Source organism: Excalfactoria chinensis, chromosome 2, assembly GCF_039878825.1.
Source record: "Excalfactoria chinensis isolate bCotChi1 chromosome 2, bCotChi1.hap2, whole genome shotgun sequence".
Lineage (NCBI taxonomy): Eukaryota > Metazoa > Chordata > Aves > Galliformes > Phasianidae > Excalfactoria > Excalfactoria chinensis.
The window spans coordinates 25,522,261-25,545,377 of record NC_092826.1 but is presented as its reverse complement, the minus strand read 5'-3'; the positions used below and the strand labels follow the sequence as shown (position 1 = coordinate 25,545,377).

The following is a 23,117-nucleotide window of genomic DNA, read 5'->3' as shown; positions in this document are numbered from 1 at the left end:
CCCGCTGAGGCACGCCGGGGGCCGCGGGGCGATGGGGCACCGGGAGCCGCCCCGCCGGTCTGTGGGGGTGGGGGTGGCCCCGAGGGGCCGCGCCGCGGGGCAGGGCCGGGCCGGGCCGGGAGGGCGCTTATCGCGGCGGGGCGTCGCCGCACGGCGCCTTCAAAGAGGGCAGAGGGGCCGGCGGGGCCGCTTCTCGTGTCTCGCGTCTCGCGTCTTGTCCCGTCCCATCGCATCGCGTCCCGAGTCCGGAGCCATGCTGCACTGGGGATACGACGAGCACAACGGTACGGACTTCGGGGCCGGGGGCGGAGGCTCCCAGAGCTGTCCGGGGCAGCCCGGGGGTGGCGGGGCGCTCCGGGAGCGTCTCTGTGCGGGGCTCGCTGTGCAGCATCGCGGTGCGGGCTGCGCCGTGTCGGGATCGGGGTCCGTCGTTACACACCCGCGGAGAGATGCTTTGGGGTCTGGGTTGTTTCGTGCTTTCCTTCATCTCTGCTCTCTTGGAATCGCCGAGGTGCGCCCAGCAGAAGGCTTAACGCCTCTGCTCTGCGCTGATCCGTAACTCATACGGTCGCTGCTCTTGTGCTGTGCTCCAGTGCGTGCAGGTGGGAATGGGAATGCTCCTGCTGCCGGCTGGGATCGCACAAATAGGGCAGCTTGTCTTGTGTTACTGCACTGGGCAATAGGGCACTGAGACAGCAAAAAGAGAAAAAGTTTGTGTATATATATCGATACGGATTTATGTCATGGAGCTGCCATAACCCCATGGGTGGGGGTTAGCGACAGGGTCTGCAGCAGAGGGCGGTGGGCATGGAATGGGCTGCCCAGGGCAGTGGGCACAGCCCCGAGTGCTGGAGTTCAGGGGGCATTTGGACAGCACGTTCAGACATTTTGGGATGGTTCTGTGTGGAGTCAGGAGTTGCGCTCAGTGATCCTTGTGGTTTCCTTCCAACTGTTCTGTAACTGTGATTCTACACACCAGTGCACGCAGCAGTGGTTCTGCTCAGAGTATGGAGTCACGTTGGCTTCCCTTCGTGGTGGTTTTGTTCCCTCTCCTCTGGGATGGGTGTGCTGTTTCCAAAGAACTGGGTGGCAGTGGACGGCCACAATTCCACAGCAACTGAGTGCTGTCTGCTGTTGTGTGCCTCTCCTCATCCCCGTGAGGGCTCTTGTTGTTATTTTTTCCTTGTGTTTCTCCCTGTGTTTTCCAAGGGTGCTGCAAACTTCACCTGCAGGGCACAGATAAGCAGCCCCTTTCCCTCTCTTATCCTGGCTCTCCTTCTGGCTTCTAGGAAGGGGAGGGCACCCGAATTTCTATCGGGTTAGCCCTGGACCCTCCTGAGGCCCCTCTTCCCCCCCAGGCTCTGTTTACTGGCTGATAACATGTTTGGGTGGAGTTTGGCTGTCTCTCCCCACTCTCCCTCAGCTCCTGGCCACTGTGAGGTGTGTTGCACCCCAGCACTACACCCCCTGCCCCCCAAGCCCACAGGAGAATAAAGGAGAGAGGTTGGGTGTCCAACACTTGACTGCCCTTCCCTAGCATCAGCTCTATTTCTTAACTCCTTCCATATATTTATTGCATTGATTCTGCCTGTTGTTCAGCCGAACAGTAGAAGCTTGAGATTGCTGTGCCACTTGCACTATATTTTTGCCTTTGTGGCCCTGAATCGCTTCTCTGAAACTGAGATCTGCTTTTGCTACTAAGGAGGTAGCAGCAGAGTGAAGTTAATTAAATTTGATGCTGTTGTATTTTAAAGTTGACTTCCTGAAGAGCGGAGGAGCCGTCTGCATTCGCTCTGACCTCAGCATTTGTTACTCGCAGGGATAAAAGCGCTGTTTCTTTTTCAACTGGGGAAAAAAACTCATTTGCCCCTTAGCAATAAGTGCTGCTTAAATCACTTTGTGCATAAACCATCCAATATTACAGATCCCTGTCTGCGTTTATGGTGTATCTATGTAATAAGGCTGACTGGTATGCAGAGAATGAAATCTTCCTCACTGCTTTGATGCAAGTATTTCTGAAATGCTAAGAGGCACCATTTTATTTCCATGCAAACCTCGGCATTTGTTTCCTTGCCGTTCTCCTTACCTCACAGTTCTGGCAGTGCTTACACACAGAGGTGTAGCACTGAGGTCTTGGGCTCTGGCTGCAATGCAGGGCAGACATTCCCACTTTAGTTAGGACACCAAGTGAGAATCCACTGTCTTAAGTTTAATCCTTGCCTGATAACTTATGTGGAAAGTATTATATTATATTATATTATATTATATTATATTATATTATATTATATTATATTATATTATATTATATTATATTATATTATATTATATTATATTATATTATATTATATTATATTTTACTTCAGACACATCACTGGGTCAGTTCCAATCCTCACACTGAGGTGTTCTGCAAATAAAATGGGATATGAAGGTTAATGACATCGTTTATATATCTTTATTAAAAAAAAAACAGCACTACATTTTGCCCATTATGAATTTTTCCCATTATGAATTTTCAGTTGTTTTAAGCAGAGCTAATATTACTGGAGATGAATATGTAACTGCATGACTTGCAAGCATTTTGCATGTAACATAGAATCACAGAATATCCTGCCTCAGAAGGAGCCCACAAGGATCACTGAGTCCAATGCCTGGCTCCACACAGCACCACTCAAAATCCAAACCCAATGTCTGAGAACGCTGTCCAAATGCTCCTTGACATCCATTACCACAGGGCCGCACCCACTGCCCTGGGCAGCCTGTTCCATGCCCACCACCCTCTGGTGCAGAACCCGTCCCTCACTCCCACACATGGGGTTATGGCAGCTCCATGACATAAATTCACGTCAATATACGTACATACTGGTGGTTAAACATATATTTTACTTCAGTATATCCTAAGTATTTAAATTAAGTAGCGATATGCTTTTTCTAAGCATCCTAAAATGGAACGTTAGGTATGACTGACAGAGCGATGCTTCCTCGGTGACTAAAACTGTGCAGTGCATGTCTAACTGCAGGGTACTAGTATCCAAGCACAACTAAAACCATATTGTATGCTAAACTGTAGTGAATCAGCATATTGAATGGCCTTGACTACCATCTGTGAAATGAGAAGAATGAAGTTGTAATAGCTTTGTGTTTCAGTCCAGGAGTGTTTTGCCTAATGGGTTAGTTAAGGCATTAGCAAAATTACTTGGTAACAAATTCAAGACCAGAGGCCTTTGTTCTTCTTGAAGCCTAAGCCATGGCTGCTCTGTGCAGGGAGACCCTTCAGCTCTCATGTCTCTGGGTGCTGCTTGGAGCAGTGAGCCCAGATGGCTCTGCAAGCAGCTCCCTGCAGCCTCCCCCCATCCCCCTCCCCAATTCACTGCTGCATGCTGGGGCTATCCCAGCACCTGCAGATTTCTGAGCTATGTTATCTGCTGTTGTAGTCCAGGACAGAAAACTATCTGACTCCTTTTGATGTGAGGCTATTAATCATAGTGTACTACAACCCAAGTTTTTTTTTTTGTTTTTGTTTTGTTTTTTGCCTTTTTTTTTTTTTTCATTGAAGTGCTGAGATGTACAGAGAGATCCAAAACAACAGCAGGTTGGTTTTTAGGATGAAATCAGTTACCTTCAGCATAGGGATTAATGATTTCCAGTCATGCAGATTTTACCAGTTGAGTTTCTGGTGCTTGTATTTTAGTCTCTGTAATATCTGTTCTCTCTTAGGTAAGTGAATTATTATGCTTCATACCCATGCTAGGCCTGGGGAGGGCGGGGGGTGGGGAAGTGCTATGCCCTTTATAATTCTGATAGATCATTAGCTCTGCAAGTGGCCTTTTGGTATCTAAAAGGGTGCTATAAGAAAGAAGGGAGCAGACTTGTTAGCAGAATCTACTGTGATAGGACAAGGGGAAATGTTTTCAAACTAAAAGTGAGGTGGTTTAGATTGGATATAAGTGAGAAGTTTTTTACAAATAAGGTGGTGAAGCAGTGGAACAGGTTGCCCAAGAAGGTGGTGGAAGCCCCATCCCTGCAGACATTAAGGAAGGTTTGTGAAGGGATCCCAAGAGCTGCTGTTGTGACGCTGTGCAACAAGAGTAACTGAATACTGGGATCTGTGTTTTTCTGTTGAACTCATTTTGAATTTAAAATAATGCAAGCAAGAAAAATTCAGGCAGAGGTTATTTCTCCTTACGAAGCTTCTCCTCCAATGCTTCACAGGGCCTGCCCACTGGAAGGAGGTTTTTCCTGTCGCTAATGGAGACCGCCAGTCACCTATTGACATCAAAACTGAGGAAACCAAGTATGACCCCTCTCTCCGTCCTCTAAATCCCAATTACGATCCAGCTTCTGCTAAAATCATCCTGAACAACGGGCACTCCACCAGTGTTGAGTTTGATGACACTGTGAACAAATCAGGTTTGTTCCTTTCTTATTGCACTGTGTTTTCTTCCTCTGTCTCCTGAATGGAATGCAGCCTGGATATATCTCTCTGCCAGATATAGCCTCCTCAAACCAGTAAGGCTCTGCTCCTCTGGATGAGATTCCCATTCCCCTGTCTTTCAGCCTGTTGGGATGTGGAATCAGATTTCCGGAGGAGTTTTAGATTGCGTTTCTTGGGAAGCACTAGGATTCCTTCTTTGTACATAAAGGCTGATGTGCCCCAACCAACTCGATAGTGCCAGCATCCCAGATTGAACAGTATTGTGCACAATTTTGCAAATCCAGCTCTTTCACTGTGGATTAATCCTTTGTGTCTCATTACAGGTTCATTCCAACCAAATCGCTCAAACCTCTTACCTGACTTTAGTTGCAGGTTTGGCTGTATATCCTTTTCCTTTTTATGACCCATGCTTGGACTTCTTATGTCAGGAAAGAATCAACGCAGAGCAAATGAAAAACATCTCAAGGGATTTCTTCTCTGAAAAGTGTCATTGTCCCAGTCTTTTAGAGGGTTGTGTAGTTTCCCTTTTTGCAAGCAATAATTCTTATTTAGAAGTTCTCTGATTTAGTGAAGTCTTTGTAATGTTAATGCCTGTATCATTAGAGGCTTCTCTTGGATGGCAGGCTTGCTGCCACCCCTCCTCTGAAACTGTAGGAGTGCAGTTTCTTGAAGCAGTAAAATCCTCATGTGGATGCATGACGCTTAGCTGAGGGTCAAAGCCAGAGGGGGACTAATTAGTGATCACCCTGTCCCTCAGTACGAGGACTTGTTGGCTGATAGTGGCAATAGGGACAGAGAGGTGGAGGCAACATCTTGGCTTTCCTGAACAGTCTTAGACTGAAATCTTGTGTCAGTCTGTGCAACTCTGGATATTACCTGAAAGCCACCAGCTGACTGTCAGAGATCTGGTCCTGCCTTGTGCGTGTCAGAGGCCACTGGACTTCCCAGGATTAATCTCTGTGTCAGCTCTAGTAGCTGAGGGTGAACTACAGCACATCTCTTACAAAAACATTCAATCATCTACTTTCAAAATTTCCAGCAATGGCAAATCTTCCACTGCTTCTGGTTGTTCTCGTTGTTGATTACTCTCCCAGTTAAAAAGTCAAGATCACAAATTATTTCTGGTGTGAGTCAGAGCAACTCAGTGTTTAAATTTCTTTTCTTTAAACAATAAATTAAAAAGTGAACCAAGAGCCTCTTCCACTTTCTAACCCCACCCATGAAGTGACAAGACCTCAGCACCATATTTCTGGAGGCTTACACTGGTGGGAAAGCAAGGGTAATATGATTCTCTTCCTACTGCTTTCCTCAGGCCATAAATCCAAGGATACAGCCCAAGTCAGAACAGAGCACTGACAGCGGTTGATTAGATAATTTACAAGTGTAATCCTCAGTCACTTTCAGAACTCTGTCTTCTAAGTATGAGATACATTCTTTAATCATACGTGCACAGCTTTACATTTCAGTCATTTTCACACATTACTTATTAAAAAACAACAACAACAACTCTTTCTGTATCTGTAAACTGACTTTTTCACTATTTTCCCTGGTATTTGTTACTGATAAAGCATCAGTAATGTTTTTGTTTTCTTTCAGACCATCAATCAGAATTTTCTAGGGCCAAAATGTGGCCTCTATGGCACCTCTGTGGAATAAACACTCCTACTCTACGGTGTTTTCTTGAGAAACTTCTGACTAATTGATACTAAATACACTGGGCTCTCTTTAATTCCATATGGCCTGTTTCTTTACTTCAGTCAGCACAGAAGTTGGGCTGTCAAGTTTGTGATGGTGTAGTTTTGTTTATCCTCTTTGGTACTACACTGTCTCCATTCCCTGGAATTGCTTCAGTGATGTTTCAAACACCTCTTCAAACACTGTGATACTGGTATTTTCTTTAAATCATTTCAGAGGGATTTCTTGCTTTGTGGCTGTTTGAATGGAAGATTTTTGCCATCACTGCCCAATGTGACACAAATACATCATCAGGCCGTTTTCCACGTTTTTCAGAAGTATTGAATCATAGAATTACCCAGGTTGGAAAAGACCTCAAATATCATCAAGTACAACCACAACCTAACCATAGTACCCTAACTCTAACAACCCTCTGCTAAATCGTATCTCTGAGCAACACATCCAAACAGCTCTTAAACACATCCAGGGACAGTGACTCAACCACCTCCCTGGGGAGCCTGTGTAGCTGTTTTTCCTCAGCCAGTATAACACTGATCTTTACACATTTTTGGCTTTGTTTGCCAACAGGTTCTTAGTTCTCAAAAGAAGGAATTTGTTTTAGGAGTGCCACTCCCATCTCCTTTGTTCACTAGGTTTATAGACTTCGTAAAAATAAGTTATTAAGTTGAAGTTTTAAGACAATTAAATATTTTTGCCCACAGATAAACAGTTCCAGTTCCTTTCCATCCTCCAGGCTACTTGCGTTAGCAGATAGGCAAGCTAATAAATACTTCTCTTACAATTACTTGTTGGCATTTTACTCCCAACAAGGTTTATGTTTTGGATTGAAACTGGAAAAAGAAATAAGCGACTATTGTCCTCCCCAGTGCTCTTAATTTAAAAATCATTTCCTTGAAGCTTCCATCTTATCCCTTTAAAATCTCTACAATGAGCCAGTAAAGCATCTCAGACTAGTCCCCGTAGCCTCCAAGGAGGCGTGGATGGAGGAGAGAGGGTGGAGTGATTTGCTCTGCAGTGAGGAAGGAGCTTTTCTGAATGTGATTTGTGTTCAGGTGTCTGTGCAGATTTGAGTCCTCCCCACTCTGCTTAGAAAAACACGAGCACTTTACAGAAGGAAAACAACAGAAATCTACCCATATTGGTGTTCAGCTGGACTAAATGGCAAATTAAATGGCAGTAATATTGCACTTGTACAATGTGCATCTATTTGTGTTAGCATCTGCCCCTTCCTGTTTCTCAGACTTCTGTCAGATGTAATTGGATCTGGCTGCAGAAGAAAGAGCCTTGATATTTTTTTATGTTCCACCTACTTTCCTCTGAACTTTAAACAGGAGAAAAAAAAATCTATTCACATTTTATTTTTCTGATCCTCCCCTTTACTTGTGAAATCTATTTTAAGCTTAATTTCTCAGTTAGTCTTTCAAATACATTCAAGACAGGATACTACTTGCCAAACAGAAACACTTTTCTGTTTTCCCATCTTCTGAGAAATACCCAGGCCCTAGCAAGACACACCTGGCGGTAACCCTTCAGTGGGCAATAACCCACTAATCTGTATGTCAACACAGTTTAGATAGTCACATTCTGGACAAAGATTCCTTTATAACACATCAAAGAAAGGGGAACCTATATAAGAGCTTTTGAGAAGTAGGGTAGTGTCCAGAGACTGAAGCTTTGAGTTTAAACTCACACCAATAGGATCTAGAGCTCCTATTCCTTCAGTTAAGCCCTCTCCTCTGTTTTGGTTTGTAGTGCTGACCGGGGGGCCGCTCTGTGGGACTTACAGGCTGCGCCAGATCCACTTCCACTGGGGTTCCAATGACGAGGCTGGCTCTGAGCATGCTGTGGATGGGATGAAGTATGCAGCAGAGGTAAGGCTTGGCAAAGAGTCATTTGTTCCTCTAAACCTGTGACTAGTGTTCCATTTTGAGAATAATTTTGCCCCTCAACTCCCCACTTTTCCTTCTCCATTATATCAAAAGACAAGCAGTCTTCCTGAAGTGTTTAAGCAGTCTTCCTGAAGTGTTTCGTGCTTGATCCATTCTAAAAGGAGAAGCTGTTTGCTTGAGAACTTCACCCTAAGATCTATGTCAGGCAGCTCTGGCCTGGCCTTGCCACAGGGGACAGGTGCACTGTCCCCTGCTGTGGCATGGAGAGCCCTCTTCTGCTCTGTCTTCTTTGGTGTGTTGGAGTTATCCACCGTCAAGAGTGCTCAGTCTGACAGTGACTGATACCTCTTTTCAAATGGAAGTAATGTGGAGTGTTTTGATGGGACTGAGATCTTTATCAGCAATAGTTCAGACAGTGAAGAGTTTTCTGGGGTTAAAAAGAAGTAAATTGTATAAATGCTAGTGGAAAAATAAAAGTTTCGTAATACTAAAGAAGAATAAAAAGTTGAAATATATGCACAGTGGTGTTATCAGATTTTGCTGGAAATTCTTTAAGAGACAGTGGTCAGGAAAAAAAAAAAATCATTTTTCTAACACTAATGGGGAAAAGTGACATTTGCAGTGTTTAAAGGCTTATGTTTTCCACAGGAACCAGGTGGGATGGAATATAAAGAATTAATAGAGGTGCTTTAAAACCATTCAGTGCCAAAACAAAATTTCTAGCTGAGAAAATATAAATGTGTTTCCCATCTAAGAAACCAAATGGAAGGAGAAAATATCTGAATTTCTAGCCAGTCTAAAAAGCTTTCCGTTGCCTGTTGGTTGGGTAACCCTCCACAAGAAGCTCTCTAGATGTCATTTTGGCTATAAGAAACTCAGAATTCAGACCAAGGCTCCTGAGCACTGCTCACTCACAAGAAAATACATCAAAAGGAGAAATGAAGATGTTTTCAGTGCTTATGTCAGCGGGGAAGATGTGCAAGATTTCAAGAAAAAGAATTGACTGTGTTGAAGAAAGAAGTAGTGTACAGGTAAAAAAGACTGGAAGACTCAGCCCCCTAACCCAAAGCAGAAGCAGAAGACATCCACGACTCCATTCTTTGTGGCAACATATGGTCTGATCAAGGTCTTCTCACAAGCTGCAATGACACAGTGGTGGTAAGACGGTATATATTCCTTAAAAGAGAAGTCACAAGCCTTTGAGACAGGGGCTGTACTAGAAGTGTTTCCCAGCTCTGTTTGTTTGGGAGTTTTATTTTTTTGGGGGGTTGGTTTGGGGGGTTCTTCTGATGGAGTTTTTCTCCAATTCTGATGGAGTTTTATTTAGTTACGAGAATTTTGCTTTTTGTTCTTTGTTGGTTTTTTTTTTTCTTTTTTAAAATCCACAATAAAAGTCAATTTTGACTGAGAGTTTCTGTTTCCTTTTTGCGTATGTAAAAAATGTAATTGTTTAAAAATTGTTCGACGTAGCTTCTTTGAACCTCTAATCATGAGCGGCGCAGGCAACATGAGCTCCAGGATATTAGTTCACCTCAGAGTGGTTTGATGGACTCTGTTCTGCTCTAGGTTTAATAATAGCAATTGTAAGCAACTTTCCTTCAAGGATTCTGAAACTGTGAGCCAGCATGTCTTTCATTGTGAGCATGTGTGTTATTATTGATTTCAGTAGGGTTCCTTACTTGCTGAAAGTCATGTTTCAGCCATTTAGAACCCAAGTGCTCAGCAAATGTTAATTACATCCTGTAACAACTAGTAACAGCTCTGTATCACAGATCCGGAAAATTGAAGCTCATAGAGGCTAGGCAGTAACTGAGGCGTGGAGTCAAAATCTTTACTGTCCTAGGTCTGTATTTCAACTATGCTGAAATACATTGCTGTGCTCCTTCTCATATAAATCCTTTAAAGTCAGTTCCAGCATTCCCAAATTGTTCTCATACTGGGGATCTTAATGTGTTGCATTTCAAAGAGAAGCCCCATTTTCAGGTGTTCATCCCCGTTCAAGTCATTCAGTGGAGCTGTTTTTCAGCACTCCTACGGAGTCAAGGTCAAAGTCTGAGAAGATGCTCACCAATTTTAGAAAAGGCAATCCCCTGCCCTGCTTCTGAGCCTCTCTTATCTAAAAATTGTGGGAGATAAGATGCAGTAATCCACTGCGGATTTGTGGGAGGAATTAACATTTGTGAGGTACTTGGTCCTGAGTGCAGTGTGTCTGTTTTCTCTGCAGTTTGGCTGTCAGATCTTCTCTCAGTGTGGGTGTTCTGGGGAGCCAGGAGCTCCCACTGCTGAGCCACTGCTGAGCCTGGGCAGGATTAAGGAATCCTGGCTTAGCAGGAGGGACTGAAGTGGTGTGGGGGTAGACACTATGGACTTTTCCTGTTTCCAGGAGGCATATAGCAAGGAGTCCTCACCCTTGTTGGTGTCTTCAAGTTCTTAAGCAACACTACCATAGGACAGTTGCAGAATAGTACCACTTGGAAATTCAAATGCTCGAACCTGAGATAATCAAGCCACTTTTAAGTTCCTAACTGCTAGTAATCATAGAAAATGACATTTGGAATGCATCAAAGATCAAATTTTGATATTCAGCTTAAACTTAAGAGGGGAAAAGAGGTCGGTGCAAGTTTAATGCCCCATTTTCTGCTTGTGGCTGATTTACTGAAAGCTTGATTAGGAAAAAGAGGAACAAAGTACTAATGACATCCCTGTGATTTTCAATCACTCATTCAAATCAGCTGTACCCAAGGCCTTAGCTTTAGTTATATAACCAGGGGATATCTTGTCTTAGCCTCAAAATATGGGATTTGTGAGTGGTTTGCCAGGCACTGTGCCATGCTGACTGCTGCTAGGTAATGCCAGCCACTGGCAATGCTTGCTGCCATTTGTGTGATCTGTGTGTTTGCCAATTTCAATAAATACTGTGGTGAGAAAACTAAGTGGCTTGGAATGCAAATAGGCGAAGTAGAATATTGATGCCAGTAAAGTTCTAGTATTAATGTGCGACTCTTCCAGTTCAGCGAGAGTTGATGCTGTCTGTGCTTCTTGCTTTTCAGCTTCATGTAGTTCACTGGAATGCTGAAAAATATACCAGTTTTGTCGAGGCAGCTCGTCAGTCAGATGGATTGGCAGTCATGGCTGTGTTTCTGAAGGTAAGAAAAGAATGCTTCAGCCCCCACCAATAAATCTGCATTATGAGCCCAAAGTTATTAACAGTGATGGTGTAGAAGAGATGCTTGTGAACAGGAGCTCTCACTTTCTATTTCACATTATAATGACTCAGGAAGATTCACTGTCTTTTTTAGCACTCTTAAGTCACTTTATGTTCACTTAACTAAAGCTGTATGAAACAGATTCAGAATGTGTTTGCTTTCTGATTTTTATCTTTTTTGACATGTTTTCTCCAGAGCTCAAGTATTACATTTTTCTTTCTCTTGTTTTAATAGATTGGTGAATGCAACCCTCAGCTGAAGAAGATCACCGACCGCCTGGACACCATCAGAATCAAGGTGAACAAATGCTTCTAAAACACTCCTGATATCAGTGGCTGCTTTCAGTTTTGTTTCTGGTAACCTGACTGCTACACCTCTTACCTTCATGGTCCCTGCTGTGCTCATCCAGGATGCTGACAGCCTGTGCCATAATGGAACGTGATTTCCCCTGTCTCTTGCTTTTAAATAGTGCTGCATGTAAAGAAATAAATAATTTAATAGATGTAAGGCCTCGATGCACTTGTACAAGAAGCAATTTCTTATTATTTCTTATGACTGCAACGTGCTTCGTTTTAATTTTCAGGGTAAGAGAGCGTTATTCACCAACTTTGATCCTAGCTGCCTGCTTCCCAAATCCCTGGACTACTGGACTTACTTTGGCTCTCTCACTGTTCCACCTCTTCTTGAAAGTGTTATCTGGATTGTCCTGAGAGAGCCCATAAGTGTTTGTTCTGAACAGGTACATCTTGATTTTTCACTGCTGTACAAATAAGGTTTTTGTAAGGCTTCAATGGTGAATGCCACCAAAAAGGATATATTTTTTTTTTTTTTGCAGACTCTGACACTGCATAACTTATTAAATTAAAATAATAATAAAAAAATTAGTCTACTTCCTCGACGTTAAGCTTCACACTACATGTTCATGTTGCAACAGTGACACCCAGTGGGCTGATCATTTGGTTTATAGTGCTTTTTACAGCAGAGACACCAAAGTGTATCAGATTAAAGCTTTTAATACTGGAAGTCTGTAAGCACGTCACTTACAGTGTGTTGCTAATACTGTTGTCTTGCTGTAAATCTCAAGAGTTTTTGCACCACAGCACTTGTCTAATTCATGGCTGGTATATTTCAAATACTTCAGTAAGATTTGATACACTGGGCCATATGCTTAGCCTAGGAAGGAAGGAAGTTGGTGCATAGAAATAAGAAATGTTGGAAATATTAGAAATTAGGCCAAGTATTATATTTCAAATCTGAATTATATATTCAGTATTTACAACATGTTTTTTTGTTTGTGTGAGCGTGAGGGTTTCCTGCTGAATGTTCTGTGTCTCTTGATTGCAGCTCGCCCAATTCCGCAGTCTCCTGAGCACGGCTGAAGACGAGGTGGCCTGCTGCCTGCTGCGCAACTACCGCCCTCCACAGCCCTTAAAGGGCAGAGAAGTCAGAAGGAATTAAAGGTGTAAAGAGAGAACAGGCCACCTCTAACACCAAAAGGCCCAGTTGTCATTGCTAATATACTTTGTGATTTTATTTGTACTTTTTGGTGAGTTGTTATAACAGACGGGTGTTGTTGAATTACTGGTTACTATGCAGTCATTTCTCACAGACGTGTCCTGAGCTTTGGCAGTTTCATCACTGCTGTTAACAGGTCGGTGTGTTTGTGTGTGCTGGTGTGGGAGCATTGAGATGTTGATGTTACACGCACAAAGTGTTATCAGAAGGATTTGGTGTGGTGAAGGCGTTGTCCAGAAATTGTCACCAAAGTACTGAACAGGATCCCTGGTATTAATGGCAGTGCAGGATGTTCTGGAATTATCCTTCCTGTCTTTAATGGAACATTTAACTTAGTAAAGATTTCATGTATGTTAGGATCATGTCAGGTGGATCAGGTATTCCTGAGTTCTGCCACATAGAGTGATGAAATTGTCCCAAACCTTGAAAACTGCACAGTCGCAAAGGGACCTGTGAGTTCATGCCTAAATCCAGTCTATTGCATCTGGTGAACAATAAGGACTGAATACCACGTCCATGTAGCATCAGAATCCTACCACATGAAATAGTCTTCAAGAGGCAGAGACAGCCCTTGCTTTAGACTGGTTCATACGATACACACAGCATTGCTCAGGAATGGAATATCTCCTAGGTGCATGCTGAAGCTCCTCTGTTGTAGATGAACTTGAGTCACAGCACTGTATTCAAAGACCAAAGATAGTCCTTAAGCTAAAGAAATCTGAATCAAAGCAATATCCAATATGTTTATGGTAGCAATGTCTTGAAATGTCTGTCTTTAGTAAACTGAACTGAGCCTGCGTTACTCTCAGGAGCTTTTTATTATTATTATTTGAATATCATTGTTTGTTGTAAGCCAATTTAATTTTTGTCATTTTCAATAATAATGAATTTGCCATAGGATGTAGCTTGTATAGGTAGATTACCTTAAAACTGTGAGAACTAGATAGTGAAAACCAGCAGTACTGGAGTGAGGCAGCTAAAGATTTCATGGGCAGCAACTGCCTCTGTAGTACCTCTGACCTCATCTTCTACAACTACTCTCTATAAGATTGTTGTTTTTTTTGTAGGTTTTATATACTGTGCCTCTTACCTCAACAGGTCTTTTTATCTTAGATGGGCAAATATGGGGGAAATCACAAACAGGATTGGCTTTATATGCCTTTTTTAACTGAATAAAATAGATGTAGAGTCATAGATATTTTAGCTTAGTTTGAGACAGGTGTATTTTATTATTTTTTTATCTTTCCCCCCCCAGAATGTAGGTGCTACTGCTGCAAGGCCTCTCAATGCCTTCTGATAGTTTTTTGAAGGAATGAACACAGATAGGCCATGGGATAAATATAAGGCATTTGGCAGCAGCAGGTACAAATACTAACCAAAGAGGAAAAACCTGCCGGCACTTTCTGTTTTCTGGCACAGGAAGAATGCAGATGAAAAGACATCAGTCTGCTTCTTCCTGAGTGCGGATGTTTGCAAGGTGTGTGTGGAGAGACCGTGAGTGTGTTGTGTGTTTTCACGCCCTCTGTTAGACTTAGCATTGGATCTGATACGTTTTATGGCCATGTAAGTAGCTGCAGAATATGAACAAAATGTTAACAGATCACATGAAACACATAACTTTCTTGCTGACATGAGAAAGCAGTAAGGCTTCATATCAGAAACAAAACTTGTACGTGTTTTTATGTATTGAAAATAGTGAAGTTGATCCATTGCTTTGATACTGATAAGGGTTTTATCAAAATAAAAAAATTGATTTATGACTGTGTCTTGTATTTTCTATCAAAACAATGAAAGTTTTACAGAGCAGCCCGCAGTTTTATTACTGGAGCTCTTGCTTTGGAAAATAGTCAACCCCCCTTTGAAATCCATCTATGGGTAGTCTAGCATTAGATATCGGGTAGTGAGTTGCTAGAAGAGGTTGACCTGGGAGGTAGTGGATGCCCCATCCCTGGAGGTGTTTGAGATCAGGTTAGATGGAGCCCTGAGCAACCTGATCGAGTGCCTGATGTAGTGGTTTACAACTCTGCCCATGGTAGGGGGTTGGAACTAGGGAATCTTTGAGATCCGATTCCCACCCAAGCCATTCCATGAATCTATGATCTTTTGTATGTCCCAAATAAATCAACTTTGGCAGCAGCAAAGAATTTGATCAATTGTACTTAGAGTTTCTGATAGCGCTTCTGGACTGTATAAGGTTTGCAAGTAACTTTTAGAAGAAGACATGATTCACAGTAATTCTAACGTCTTGTGTCTGGGCTGAAAGCTGATGGCACTCAAAAAAGGGAAGAATCACAGAATCACAGAATTATAGGGGTTGGAAGGGACCTCTAGAGATCATCGAGTCCAACCCCCCTGCCAAAGCAGGCTCCCTACACCACGTCGCACAGGTAGGAGTCCAGGTGGGTCTTGAATATCTCCAGAGAAGGAGACTCCACCACCTCCCTGGGCAGCCTGTTCCAGTGCTCCGTCACCCTCACTGTAAAGAAGTTCTTGCGCACATTCGTGTGGAACTTCCTATGCTGAAGTTTCAGCTCATTGCCCCTAGTCCTGTCCCCACACACTACTGAAAACAGACCAGCCTCGCCACTATGGCTTCCACACTTCAGGTATTTCTAAACCTGGATCAAGTCCCCTCTCAGCCTTCTTTTCTCAAGGCTAAACAGACCCAGTTCCCTAAGTCTCTCCTCGTAGGGGAGATGGTCCAGGCCCTTCACCATCTTTGTGGCCCTCCGCTGGACTCTTTCCAAGAGATCCCTGTCTTTTTTGTACTGGGGAGCCCAGAACTGGACACAGTATTCCAGATGAGGCCTCACCAGGGCAGAATAAAGGGGGAGGATCACCTCCCTTGACCTGCTGGCTACGCTCTTTTTAATGCACCCCAGGATGCCATTGGCCTTTTTGGCTACAAGGGCACACTGCTGGCTCATGGCCAACCTGTCGTCCACCAGGACGCCCAGGTCCCTCTCAGCAGAGCTCCTCTCCAGCAGGTCTTCCCCCAGAAATGTTCAGTTGACTGAAATCCCTTGGAAAACAGATTCCAGTTCTTCCTCTGTTGTGAGTATCTCTCAGCATGAACCAGTTCCAGCACTACATCCTCTGACTGGGCTGTGTCCTCGGTTGTGGACTTACTCAGTGCTTGTGCTGCTTTGAGCTTTATCATACTGCCTGCAGGGTGCTCCCAGGGAGTTCAGCGCCGAGTGTGGGCTCTGTGCTATGCTGACATCACTCTGGAGCAGATGAGGCTAAACTGTCTGTCTCTCTGCACCATCTGCAGGTCTCTTTGATCAGAGGTTGCCCTCTGACACACTTGGAGTATTCATAAGAACAATGAAATGCTCAATGACCAAAAAAAAATGCATGGGGCATTTGTTGCAAAGAATATCTGTCAAGAGCTGTATACAGCTGGATGACTGGTCACCCATACACTTATTCTCAGAATTAAATAAGTTGCAGCAAATCCCTGGGGTCAGCTCTGGTCTTTTGGGCACAGGAGGGAAGCAATGCACTCTGCTGTGTTCACAGCTTGCACCAGCCACGTTTGTGATGTCGTGATGCTCTCTTGGGTTATTTTGAGGCCATTTATGTTTTCTGTGATTTCACAAATAAGCAGTTTAAGTGGAAATCACCGGTGTTCTCAGCATTCAAACTTAGATTTCCAAATTAGTTTAAAACATTCATAGTAATGCAGAAAACAGGTACCAAGCCGTGGGTAGTCAAAAGAATGCTGAGTACCCAGGTCTGTAGGTGGCATCAGCAATCCAAAAATTGATGTTTAAACAATACTTCTGCTAGTTATAAATACATTTAGAACCAAGAGCAACGTTTCACTGGCATTCTATCATCAAACTACACAGTGTAAGAGTCACAGTAGTGCACTATTCAACCATGTGTTCAGTCTCAAAGTGCACGATCAACCTCAGCAGGGACTACCCAAAGAAATTCCAGACTATTCCAGGAACAGTTCATTAGAGAAACAAAAATAGGCACCAAGCTGACAATAAAGTTGTTCGTTTGTTTGTTTTCCAAATGGCTCTTCTAACAAGACTTTTTGCATTGGTTACGGCTGACTGAAATGTGACAGTAGCTCTATATGACAAAAATCGAAACTATTAATTAACATTGTTTGAGTAGCTACAACACAGTGTGCGGTGCTGTCAGCCAAGTATACTCAGCAAATCCTTGCAATATTCTCCTCTGTATGCACAGTCTGATGGTGGTGGTGTAATTGTTGTTTCCATATAGTTCCTAAAATGCTTATAAACAGTGCTAAGATAGCTCTCTGTGCTCTGAAAGGCCTTAATGAGGTCTCCCTGAAATCTTCTCTTCTCCAGACTGAACAACCACAGCTCTCTCCATCTGTCTTCTTTGTACATGCATGCAATAACTTAAAATGAGAGAAGTAGATCACCTCTGAGCAGATTTTTTGTTCAGATGGAATGATGAAGTTTCGCATAGAAAAGCTGTCCAGCTACTGAAAAGCAGTTTCTGGTTCAGTTTCCTGATTGAGGTGAACAGTGGTGTTTCAGCAGTGGAACACCTCTTGCTCTATTCTATGTGAGATTCTAGTAAGTGCTTGCCAATCACTCCTGCTCAGTTATGAGATATCTAAGTATCACTTTTAGCGCCTAAGTCAAACTTCTTAATTCCTATAAGCAAAACTCAAATGTGCAGTAGGTGGAAACAGATCCGTGTGGATACAGAAATATGAAACTTTGATGGTGAACAGAACAATGCGCTACCAAATTCCTTTCTGTCAGGTTATCATTATCAGTATTATTTATTGGATATCTGGTGTTTTTACCCCAGATTTGGATTTCACCCATGGAGGCAATACATTAACGGTACTGACAACCTCCAGAGCCCCCATCTTTGGGTTACAGCAATCAGGAAGCCATCTAGCAATCTAGCCCTGCCACGTGGAGAGGGAACACCCAGCATATCAGAATGGAACAGCACTCAAGCATACCCTCTGCCTATAGGTGATATTGCCTAAGTAATGCAGAAGTCTTATGATTGTGCTTCTCTAGTTACCACTGAGGGTGTGCTGCAGCATGGCAGTGTGTCCAGGGGGTGTTTGCAGCTTAAAACAAAACAACTCCTTGAATGCTGTGCAGTCACTTGCACTAAGCTCCTGCTAAAACGAGTTGAGATTAAGAAAGATTAAAGATTAAAGCTGAGAATTTTCTCTTTCATTTTGCATATGGCAGTTCATGCAAGAAGAAAGAGACTGACTGAACTGCTTTGAACTGAAAAAAAAATAAAAAAAAAAGACAAGAAAAGAAAAAAGAAAGCTTGCTCCTGTTTTTCTTAAGAGTGTTTATTGCTGTTTAGTTGTGTTTTAAATGGTGTTACTTAGAGAGCTGCTCTAGGCTTCTTTTTTCTTATGGCTTAAGGCTATCTTCAGCCTCTTTGGAGTCTGCAGGCATCCCAGCCTGGGCACTGGGTCAACTATTTAGCATGTTTGAGGACTAAGATGTACTTCACTCCTAGCATTTAGCACTCTTGGTTTGGTAGGCACTACACAAACATTACCTAATGCTTCTTACTGGCAGAGAGTTACTTTTCTTGCTTGGCAGGGGATAAGCTCCAATCAAAGAATAAAAGCACAGACCAAATAAATGGATAGATAGCTAAAAAGAAGTTGTTTTTTTTGCATATTCTTGTTGCTGTCACTTTTATTTTCTGAGTTTACAGACAGGCACAATATCACACGCACAGTGTAAGTACTAGTACTATCCAATTACGGAAGTATTCACATTTAAAACCTGCATAGCAGAAGTCTCCTGATGGACTTGTTCAAAGCCTGCTTGCTCTTCCAGAGAGAAATTCAGCATGCCTGCTGTGTTTTGCAGGTTTCATGTTAAATAAAACAAGGCAGGGCCCAGTTACTGTCCTTGGGACATGTACGAACAAACCTTCCAGGGTACCCCTCTCCACATAGACTATTGGGTACGACAATTTCACTGCATCTCACAGAGACCCCTAGCTAGCATTTATCAAAAGCATTTGGGGAAGATTCCCAGCAGTAGCTGACCACAGTGAAATCCTGCCCCTCTCTAGTTGCTCATATGTACACAGCTAACACTCCTCCAGGCAGAGACTTCACCTGAGTACTTTGTCAAATTCTGGGTCCCCAGCACAAGTAGGACATTGAGCTCTTGGAGCAGGTCCAGAGGAGGACAACGAAGATGATCAGAGGGCTGGAGCACTTCCCCTATGGGGACAGGCTGAGAGAGCTGGGACTCTTCAGCCTGGAGAAGAGAAGGCCCCCAGGAGACCTTATAGCAGCATTCCAGTACCTGAAGAGGGCCAACGGGAAAGCTGGGGAAAAACCTTTTATAAGGGCAGGTAGTGACAGGACGAGGTGAAATGGCTTTAAAATAGAAGAGGGTAGATTCAGACTAGATATTAGGAAGACATATTCTTCAATGTGTGGGTGGTGAGACACTGGAAGAAGTTGCTCAAAGGGGTTGTGGATGCCCCCTCTCTGGAGGTGTTCAAGGCCAGGCTGGGTGGGGCTTTGAGCAACCTGGCCTAGAGGCAGGTGTCCCTGCCTATAGCAGGGAATTGAAACTACATGATCTTAAAGGTCTCTTCCAACCCAAGCCATTCTATGATTCTCGTGAGTGCTAGGAATGCCTTGTGCAGCTGTACAACCCAAGACTTTGCCAGAGCCTTTGTCCTTTCGGAGTCATAATGGAACACCTGTGTGACATCTGTAGGATTCCACTCAGACTGGACTCCTACATCTCCATCTGCTGCATGGGCACCACTACACATGGTATTCCTGCACACAGCTGGTATTTAGATGTCTTGTAAATGAGGTAGGCATACGATGTTTTTGAGTTCTTGTTAGATTTATACACTGGCAGTCAGCCCAGGTTTCATTTTAGATGCCAAAATACATCTTCAGAACACTACTACAAGTCCTTCCTGTGCTGCTCCTTATCTGTGAAACACGTGTGCTAATGTTTGTTATGCTCATAATTCTGTTCTCTTTCAGCAAAAAAGTTAAGATTTTTGTGGCTTTCATGTCACAGGAGCCAGCACATGAGTGGAATGCTGATTTAACTATGGAAACAGACACAGTTTTTGTAACGTATATGGTCAGACAAAAACCTGTGGTCCTGTGGTCAACTTCAGGAGCACACTGGTGAGATTAAAGAGGTTGGGAGAAACTAGAAATTGGGCACCCTCTCCTTTCTGAGGAAAGAGGTATCTTCTGGTTCACAGAAGGCCTGGGAAACTGGATTTGTAGAAGGAGGTGACTTCAGGCCAGGGGCAAGTCACATATCTGCCTCATGAAGGGCGGTGGAAGGTGTTTTTGGAAAGGTGTGTTTTAATTCCAGGTCTGCCCTATGGCTGATCCACATCAGGCATGGAAGCTCTGGGCATAATCTCTGTTCTGTTCCTAACTTCACACCATTTTTCTTCATGGCCTTGCACTAGTCACATCAACTTTGTATTTTCAGACCAGTGCTTAATTCTTTGTTAAGCCTCTTAAAAGAAGCTCTTAATTTCCTTGAAATACTGACTACCTAATGACAGCTCCAGCCCCGTGGCAATATGGATCACTTCTTTTGGGATGCTTACAGATTTCAAAGCATAACCTTTGGGAACAAAGTTGCTTAATCTTATCGTTAGTCTAAGCATGCTAATGGAATGACTAGATCCCATTGTGCTTGGAAATCTACAGATCACGAACATGAATACCATGTTTGCCACAGCTGTGAGCACAGTTAGGTAATAATGTAATTATACTCACTCAGTCAGTGCTGTTTTATAGAGTCATGTATTTGAATTCAGTCTTTTCACAATTATTCCAACCTGGTGTTGTGTTACAGAAATGAGATTTCTGCCTGGCCTACAGCTTGTTCTTCTGTATATAAATGACTGGCCCCTTGAGCCAAACATGTGTTTTCCACCTCCCTCTCATCAATCAGATATGCTCGAATGAGTTAAAATGTCACTTGAAGAAATACACATACAACAAATACTTGGAAGAAAAGCTAAGTGATCAGAGATAGGTCAGCAATGCTCATAGCAGGGAAACCTAGGAGGCCAGAAACAGGGTACAGTGAGCGAAATAGGAAACAATCCTGTAGGTCTTGGCTGTGCTTTCCTTTGCAATAATGATCTAAAGCTGTCTGGAGGCTTTCCCTGGAGCCCTTCTCTCCCTTGATGAAATTACAGAAGAATCCAAGTTACAAACCTTGCTGCAAGACATGTAATTGATGTGCAAAATGCAACGCTGTTTGCTGTCAGCCTTGTGAAGTCCTGTCTGATGTTAATCCTACAGGGCTCTTTTAAGGGTTGAAAATACTCTCAGTTGTTGAAGGAGAGTGACCGTTTTAGGCAATTCTTATGCATTTTTGTGTTTTCACACAATGACTCCTTTGCACCATACCTCAAAAGAATATTGCCTGGTGGTTTTGTTACCAAAAGGTAAAAAATGCTCTTTAGGAAACCGCCTTGCTTAATGCTTGACTACATGGGGGTTAGCCCACCAGCCAGCAGCCTCAGCTTGGACTAAATTTAGGCCAGCTGAGCCACCAGCCTGACCCTCAGGCCATGCTCAGTGGCCCTGTTTTGCATGAACCATGCTGTCCCCACTGTGTCCTGTTACAGATGTGTCACTCCAGCAGCCGTCACCCTGCTGGGAGATGCACCGAGAGCCGCCAGGCCTTGTGACACTCTCAGTTGCCTCTCCACCATCCTCATGTTTCTCCTGCTTTAGCAATATTGGCCTCAGCTCATGGGTCTCCCAGAGAGGGGTAAACATTGTTTGGAGATTCCAGACACTCAATTTCCTGGATTTATCCAAATGCCGGCCATGTTTCTCCACTGACAAAATAGGAAGTGAATGCAACAGGCATAAAGCAGGGATCAGGTGGAGATAGTTTCATAGTGAGGGAAGTGCCTGTTTCAGGATGCAGGCACTGAACGCGCTGTGGCTGTTGCTGGTCTTGCAGCAGCACTGGTGTCCCCAGGACATGGGAGCCCCACAGCAGCACCACCACCTTCATTCCTGCTGGGGACGCCTTGGGAACAGAGGGCTCCCTTGGGACAGCAGGCACACCGCTGTCATACAGGCTCCCTTAGCACCCTCCCTGGGGAACCTCATGCCTGAGGTTGGCTTGGTGCTGTAACCAATAGCACTTCCATTAGTCACAGTTCGCTGTGCTGGCATGATCACCACCCATTGGTGTATTGTTCCTGCAGCTACACTGTTCTAGCTGACTTAACTCTTGCTATAGTGTGGTGAACTTATTGGTCCAATTCAGTTTGTTGATCTTAAAGTGTTTTGGGGAATAATTTAAGTGTTTTTGGGACTTAATGGCTATGGATTAAGCAGTCAAAAAATGTGTGTTTTATCTGAGCACTACAATAATGCAGAAAAATCTGAGAAAAGCATGCAGTGAAGCTACACTGCATTTGCTTTGCATAGATAGCAATATGATATCAATCTTGGTTGGATTTTTTCATCAAATCTTTTCTTTTATCTGAGAAATAATGTCATCAAAACAATAAGAACAGCCAGTGAATACCCTGATTTTGCCAAGTGGTTTGATTCGAAAGCTACTTTTTAGAGCTTCAGGATGTAGTGTTATATCTGACTGTTTTCTAAATGATCTACTGTGAGTGACTTCAACTCTCAGGGTTCTCTTCTTCTGCCCAGCATTGCTGTTAGCAGCCTTCACACTCTGTTTCCTGTTCTGAACTGCCAGGCTTGGTCAGCTCTTCATTCCCTGTATTGATGTGCTTGATATGAAGGTGATCAGAGCTATGCAGTAAGACAAGACCTTCTCTTTTCCAAGGCAACTATAGAATGTATGGTAAAATTCCTAATCTGTATCATCAACCATTGCCTATATTGCCTTGAGCTATCTCATCTATAGTGCTTTTTTTCTGGGTGTTCTCAAAGCACATGCATTGGCTGACATCTGTGTAGTTATAACAATACTGCTTCCCTCAGCATGAATGAGAAGTTGTATTAGGAAAACATTTCTAAAGAAGAAATGAAGGTGGAACAGTAACCAATCCAATTCTGACCCCTAAGCACCACAAATGACTCTTCTTTAATGAGTCTGACAGTGCTGAAGATGGAAGGTGCTGCTGGAACCTGATGTCTGATCTGCTGATGAAATGCTATACGTTAAGTGGAGTTACATTTAGACAAATGTGGAGCTATGAGGAAACTATATTTCAGCATGGTTAGTTTATTTGTTTATTGCATGTTTATTGCATTTACAGCATCGTTAGTTTATTTTGTGACTCTTGGCAGAATGAGAAATTTTGCAGCAGTTCTCCAGAAGATCTGTCTAAGTGGTAGAATGCATTTGTCTACATTTGGAACTGTGAGTGATTTTCTTCTTCTTT

At 43.3% G+C, this 23,117-nt stretch overlaps 1 protein-coding gene across 1 annotated transcript; it reads left to right on the top strand.

The window, feature by feature from the left end:
* Nucleotides 1-147: 147 nt before the first annotated feature.
* On the top strand, nt 148-14,500 carry LOC140248004 (carbonic anhydrase 13-like). The gene is made up of 7 exons (XM_072328305.1): nt 148-284; nt 4,210-4,407; nt 7,880-7,998; nt 11,067-11,162; nt 11,457-11,519; nt 11,806-11,961; nt 12,567-14,500. The coding sequence occupies exons 1-7, from the start codon at nt 254-256 to the stop codon at nt 12,678-12,680; spliced, it is 777 nt and encodes a 258-aa protein (XP_072184406.1). The 5' UTR covers nt 148-253; the 3' UTR covers nt 12,681-14,500.
* Nucleotides 14,501-23,117: the final 8,617 nt, after the last annotated feature.

Bases quoted from the DNA above. Each gene is read 5' to 3' on its own strand.
- LOC140248004 (XM_072328305.1), top strand. From the start codon at position 254: ATGCTGCACTGGGGATACGACGAGCACAACG. The intron at 285-4,209 runs GTACGGACTTCG...AATGCTTCACAG, and splicing joins GGGATACGACGAGCACAACG to GGCCTGCCCACTGGAAGGAG. The intron at 7,999-11,066 runs GTAAGGCTTGGC...CTTGCTTTTCAG, and splicing joins GGATGAAGTATGCAGCAGAG to CTTCATGTAGTTCACTGGAA.